General features: G+C 39.0%; 1 protein-coding gene across 1 annotated transcript; it reads right to left on the minus strand.

The window, feature by feature from the left end:
* Positions 1 to 3,125: 3,125 nt before the first annotated feature.
* LOC144455122 (uncharacterized) lies at positions 3,126 to 6,413 on the minus strand. Its single transcript, XM_078148129.1, has 2 exons — positions 5,275 to 6,413; positions 3,126 to 4,782 (listed from the first exon to the last, which is right to left on the minus strand). The coding sequence occupies exons 1-2, from the start codon at positions 6,264 to 6,266 to the stop codon at positions 4,752 to 4,754; spliced, it is 1,023 nt and encodes a 340-aa protein (XP_078004255.1). The 5' UTR covers positions 6,267 to 6,413; the 3' UTR covers positions 3,126 to 4,751.
* Between the last annotated feature and the right edge of the window lie 287 nt (positions 6,414 to 6,700).

Raw genomic sequence — 6,700 nt, forward strand, 5'->3', positions numbered from 1 at the left:
CTCCACAGCCCAAGGACCCTGTGCTTAGCAATGACTCATGAGTGGGCCCCAGCAAGATGCTTATCTCTCTCCCCGGTGCAGTTCCAAACAGCACTTGAAGGATTTATTAATTTAAACTGACTTGGCACTGGGTCATAAAGACATTCTTACCCACTGAACTATCTATACTAACACCCTACCTCGTTATCTACATCCTGGGCTCCTCATTAACTATATTCTAGACTTAAGACATAAAGAATGCTTGAGTCTGTGAATTCATTCCAGATGACCTACATACTTCAGTCTTTGGGGGGTCACAACCTCTCAACGTCTTAGCCTGCAACAACGCCAGGAGTGCCTGTCCTTCTGAACACCACATACAACCCTGACTTCAAGTCTCAGGCTTTAGAAATCCTAATGGCCATTCATTGCAGGCGAAATGTTCCTTAAATTGGAGCAATTGTTCTGTTACGCAGCAAATTTCAAGAGGCAAATGAATTAGTTCAGAGACTAAAAAGTCTTGGTCATGATGCAGCCTAAGTTATCAAAAATGAAAGTTTTAATTTTCATATTTTACTATTTAGCAAAAGTAGTAGAAGACTCTGGGTTCCCAGGCAACATCTCAATTGATTTTAATATGTGATTTCAAAAGGTGATATATCATGCAAAAATCAAAGGAATTATCAATAATGTTTATAAGTATAGGATGGGCTCATCTAATACTGTCACTTGTCTATATTTTTTATGGCAGGTTGTTCTGTTTCGTGACATCACCTGATACTTCCCTTTCCTTTACCCTTCACCCTACAAAAAAAAAAGACTGAGAAAAATAAAACCAACTCAATAAATGTCCATTAATGATGAAAATATTGATTGATTCCAAAATGTATGTTATCTAGTATTAAGAAGTGTCAGTGACATCAAACTCAAATAACACCAAACCACTAACCTCATAAGGCTTAAAGACTTGTAGGACATGACATAAATATTGATCCAATTTCAAAATGTTGTAGGATATATTAAAGAAAGAGATTGAGGTGGACATCAACTGGTCATGAGGACCAAAGATGGCAAAGTGTTCCAATAATATTACTGTGATCTTAAGAGAAAAAAAAGGGAATTTCTATCACATTGGATCTGTGAATCAGATGCTTACACTCCATGTGGTATAGAATGGTAGGGCAGAATACATGAAGGGAGGATAGAAGAAGGGAGGAGAAGGAAAGAAGGAAGGAAGAAAAACATTTAAAAAGAAAGGAAACAGGAATAAAGCAATGTATGAAAGAAGAATAGAAGTTATAAAGGAAGTCAGAGGCAGAATGAAGGAAAGAGAGGGAAGGGAGGAGGAAGAAAGGCAAAAAGTATTTGCAAGGAGAGACAGGGAAAGAGAAAGGAACAAAGTTTTAAACAGAATCAATCAAATAAACACAAATTCATTAAGTTGTGCTATCTTCCAGGTGCTGGGATTGCAAAGACAGAAAGGAAGCCTTCTCAGTTCTCAGGAATCTTATGTTTTGATGGAGAAAATATGAAATCCATATATGTGTGTGTGTCTGTGTGTATGAGCACACACACATATATACGTATACATGAACACACATATACGCAATCACACACTTCTTTAGGGTAAGATGGAAAGGCTTCATGTAGAAGACTGCTTTATTGCTCATTCTTGAAAACAGCAACAGATTCTAGGATGAAGTATCGGATAGCATGCCATTGCACGTTAGAGAGACAGTCAGTCTAAAGGTGCTAAGGTGGGGGATGGAGCGCTGTACTTGAGCAACAGTAATGAGGCTAGTTAGTCTTCACCACAAAGTGTGAGTATGGGAATAGCATGTAAAAATAAAAAGGTTAGTAGGACCAAGCTTATGAAGAACTCCAATAGCAAAAAGAGGAGGGTCTCTTTTTCATCCTAGAGGAAAAAAAAATAAAGGAAGCACTGGATTTTATTGAGTAAAGGACTGACACGTTCAGACAGTTGCTTTAGAAAAAAAAAATCCTGTTTTACACATGATAGATTGGATTGGAGAGGGGCTTGAAGGAGGAAAATCAATTGGGAAATCACTTTTCATAGTCAAAGTTTGAGATGACAAGGGCCTGAATTAAGGTGGAAGTTAAATGAGCATTATGAAGGCAGTTGATTTGATTGATATTTTGGAAAAAGATACATTCCATCATCGTCCAGGGATTCAAAATGAATCAATTCATCGAGCCACATTCAAGTGGAATCAAGTAGCAAAATCATGAAAGTACCTAACTACGGGGGCCCATAGGGTTTCTGATCCAACATATGTGTATTAATAGGATTTAGTGAGGTTCGGATTCGCTCCTATAAATGACACTCTCCAATGCACCAGAAAATAATAGGAAATAGATAATTTATTTAGAAGAAGCAAAGCACAGATAGTTTGAATTTGCATAGAAAGCATAAATAATAAGAACAATCAATAATATAGCACCGATCAAGAGAGTCGGTAATGGAAGAGAATACATCACCAATTCAAGGGAACCTCCAAAGTCAATCAACGGCTGGGAGCCCCGTTGCAGCCTGTACAAACTTGAATTGTGTAAAGATTTTCCCGGGCGAAGCGTCCTTCCCGCGGGTGAGGCTCAGCGGGCTTACAGGACGCAGTGTTTTTATATTGTTCTAAACAAAGAAGGCTTGGGGCCAAGAAGCCCCTTTTGATGCATGCGCTATTCATGGTTTGTCCAATACACATCTGACCTTAGCCACGCTCCCATCCGCCTGAGGCTTGGTATTTTGTTTTTTAATAACATCACGTCTCACAAGGAGAGGAGCCAACCCTCCATGTCAACGTGACCTAGGAATGGCTAGTTCCTGGAATGCTAGGCCAAGAACACTCAGGAGATATGGAACGGTCATGACCGAGATTTGAACTGAACCTATTTATTTGAGTGATCTTATTAATTTAAAGGGGAATTTCCAATTTCCATTTCACTTGGCCTTAAGATCATGAGAATAATAGGTGAGGGGCAAAGGTGTGACATGAGTGTATATAGTGCGTATTTTGGTATACATACAACAATTGCATATACAAAGACATAAAAAGAACAAAGCAAGTAGTAGTATGGGGGTAGCTAAGGAATTAAAATACATAGTAGCAGTAGGAGATTTAAAAAGAAAATCATACCAATGATGATTAGTATCTGAGATCACTAAATGAGAAGCTTCGACTAGTCTTCCTGCGGCTATAAGAGTCTGTATTCGATGTTCATTTAACGCGCGTTGGTTGGACTCTAATAACTTTTTGATTTCAGTCGACTGATTCAAGATGTTCATAAGGGGATATAGAGATAGAGACACATGAGGTAGAGGCAAAGATTGGGGTACCCAAGCAAAATTTTTAACTAGGTTAGTGTCTGGTGGAAAGTAAAAATCATTTCCTTGCCAGCGTAGGAAAGATACATTGGATAAGCAACCAGAAAATGGGACAGTAGTAACATCTACAGATAGAAGGTCAGAGTGATTATTAGAGGCTATACAAACATATTGAGTAGATACTTCATATATCATAGAAAAGTTACTCACTGGGTATAAAGTTAGATCACACAAATTGGATGAATGTGAGAGAAGGCAGGGTTCCATCTGCCGAGTCATCATCCCACAAACAATCCCTCCATTAGTTACAACACAATCAGACAGAGTATGAGTTACATTATACCAATCTATATAGTTTCCATAGATATAAGGTAAAGCAAAGTATTTATGTAAGACAAAAGGTATTACATGAAATTGACACATAACAGTCCAAGTTTTAACTTGGTAGAGTATAATAGTTCCAGCGCACCAAAGTGGAGTGCATCTAGCATTCTCAGGTTTTTGCTTTTTCCATACATCTGACAAGTCAAGTATATCGTTCCATATGTGAGAGTTACCTTCCTGTAGTAATCTTTGGGCATTTTCCTTCTGTATGAGGGTATATAAGTTTTGCAAGGAACATTTAGTCCAATTAAATAAAACACAATGTTTTTCATAAGGTGTAAATTAACGAGGATGCTATTATTAAAGACTTGTAAAAATTGGCCTTGATATTGTAATGTATTTTGGTGTGGCAGGATCGTTGTGGGTAACCATTGGGCATTCACAGTCAAAGCTTGAGAAACATCTTGTCCAGCACTGCGCAGTCTGCTGGCCAAGGTCTCAAGGTCTATAGAATTAACTATACCCAAACCAGTTCCTGCACCACCAAGTAATGTATCATACCAAGCTCTTTTTTTCCTGACACAACTTTCTAAAGAGGGAAAAGTTACATTATAATGAAACACTATTTTGTGTTGCAAGATAGAGGTGTTAGTACATGAGCGGGGGACACGAATTATTCCAGGAGGTTTCGGAGTCACAGGTACAACCCATACTAATTGGTTTAGATATTCTTCATACAGCCCATTGGAGGTGTTACGACAATAAAAATATTTTCTGTCGTCCGCTTGTGATAGTGAGACAGTGTAGGTGGAGTTTACTTGTGTCCAATTATATGTTACAGATCTTAACCTTTTAGGAAAATATGGACTAGGTGGCCAACTTGTAAGGGTACAGGATATATTGGTACCGTTTGCTGCAGTAACAGTTAGATTAAAACTAGTTAAATTGATTCTCATTAGGGGAAATAAAGGGGCGTCCCAAACTTCTACGTTGAATGGGTATGACCAATTCATGATCTGGGTGTTGTTTTCACCACCGTAGATGGAATCAGTACGCGGTCCTTGCTGAGGATTCCCCACTGGAATACCTGGAGTTCATGCCATAGTTAGCGTATAGCAGGCAAACACTGTAAAACACTTAATATCGTAAAAACATTTGGGTTAGTGGGACATGATACCATTTATCATCACCAGGGTATACTACTATGGCAGTATTAGTGTTTCCTTGTGCTATGAGCTCAGCTGGCCTTGGTCTATCAGATTGATGCTTCTTTATCCAAACTTTAGTACCATTATTACTCTGTATTTGTAGGGGGGGTTCCATAATAAAGAGAAATAATATCTAGGGTTTTACAAGTGTTTTTCTGGGTAGCCCGTTTATAGGGGCAGGCAACTAATACCCCAGAGTAGGTGTCCACACAAGTGCAGGCATATTGACACCCCTGACTAACAGGTAATGGTCCAATATAGTCTATTTGCCAAATTTGAGCAGGTAAAGACCCTCTAGCCAATTCTCCAGTGATTTTCTTCGGCACAGGCCGATGAGCAAATAATTGACATTGTATGCAGTTTTGTACTATTTGCTTAAATAGATCCAGAGGTATGTTAATCCCTCTGTCTAATGCCCACCTGTAAGATGCAAGAGCGCCAAGATGTCCTGCGGTGATATGGACCCATTTTCCTAATTGTGTTTCATTTTCCTCTCTGGGGGTGACCTTTAAAGCTTTTCCTTGAAGTTTGGATAATTCATCAGCACGGGCATTATACTCACGTTCCACAGAATCTTGATTCACATGGGCATCTACATGAAATACAGATACATTAGTACATTGACACCATTCCCATATTTGTTCCCATAATTCTTTTCCCCACACATCTTTGTCTCTAATTTTCCATTCGTGTTTCTTCCAAATTGGCATCCAAACTGCTAGGCCATTGGCTACGGCCCAGGAATCAGTATATATATGACATTGGCCACCTTGTTCCTTTTGAATTACTTGATAGACAGCCACTAATTCGGCCCATTGGCTACTCTGGCCTTCACCAGAGCTTTCCAAAATAGTATTGCATGAAGGATTATAGGCTACAGCTTTCCAACATCGCTTAGATCCTATATATTTAGCCGAGCCATCAGTAAACCAAGCATGCTTCTTCTGCTCGGGGGTTAGAGAATCATATCCATTATTCCAAGAAACAGGTGATTGATCATAAGACTTTGGTGGTATATCAATATCATTTGAATGTTTTGGTAATTCTAATACCTTTTCATGCAAGGTGGAAATACCCGATCTGCCTGTCTTGACTCTATTTTGCAAATACCATTTCCATTTAATAATTGATGATTCTTGGGCATGTCCTATTTTATGTGAGGCGGGGGTCCCCATAATCCAACTCATAATGGGTATGGCTGGCCTCAATACAACTTCATGGTTTAAAGTTAAATGTTCTGTCTCTACCAGGGCCCAATATGCAGCCAATAATTGTTGTTCAAAAGGAGTATAATTTTGGCCAGCAGGTGGCAGTTTCCGCGACCAAAATCCTAAAGGAACATTCCTGCCCTGTTGTTTTTGCCATAAACTCCAATCAGCATATCCATGCAAAACTGTAACTTGCAATTCCATCGGCCCTGGCTGTACAGGCCAAAGATCCAGGGCAGTTTGAATAGCTATTTTGGCTTCCTCAAAGGCTTTCGATTCTGTTTCCCCCCATTCAAATGCATACTTTTTCCGGGTAACTTTATACAATGGCTTCAAAATCTGACCTAAATGAGGAATGTGATTCTCCAGAAACCAAACAACCCAACGAACTTTTGAGCTTCTCTTTTGTCCCTAGGAGGTGAAAAATCTAATATTTTTTGCTTGGCCTTGGGGAGGATTTCTCTATGACCCTTATTCCAAATTATTCCTAAAAACTTCACACTTTGAGCTGGACCTTGAATTTTATCAGGATTAATCTCCCATCCCTTCTCCTTCATATGTTCTATTAGTTGAGTTAATCTTTTCTCTACCACCTCTTTATTCTCTGCCTGTATTAAAATATAGAGGTCAAACTCAAA

Source organism: Phascolarctos cinereus, unplaced genomic scaffold (assembly GCF_003287225.1).
Source record: "Phascolarctos cinereus isolate Bilbo 61053 unplaced genomic scaffold, phaCin_HiC Scaffold_9;HRSCAF=440, whole genome shotgun sequence".
Classification (NCBI taxonomy): Eukaryota; Metazoa; Chordata; class Mammalia; order Diprotodontia; family Phascolarctidae; genus Phascolarctos; species Phascolarctos cinereus.

What these genes read in the sequence shown, in the direction of transcription:
- LOC144455122 (XM_078148129.1), bottom strand. Translation starts at nt 6,266, where the DNA reads ATGGAATTGCAAGTTACAGTTTTGCATGGATATGCTGATTGGAGTTTA. An exon ending in GGCGCTCTTGCATCTTACAG is followed by an intron (nt 4,783 to 5,274) that starts GTGGGCATTAGA and finishes TACGATATTAAG; the next exon opens with TGTTTTACAGTGTTTGCCTG.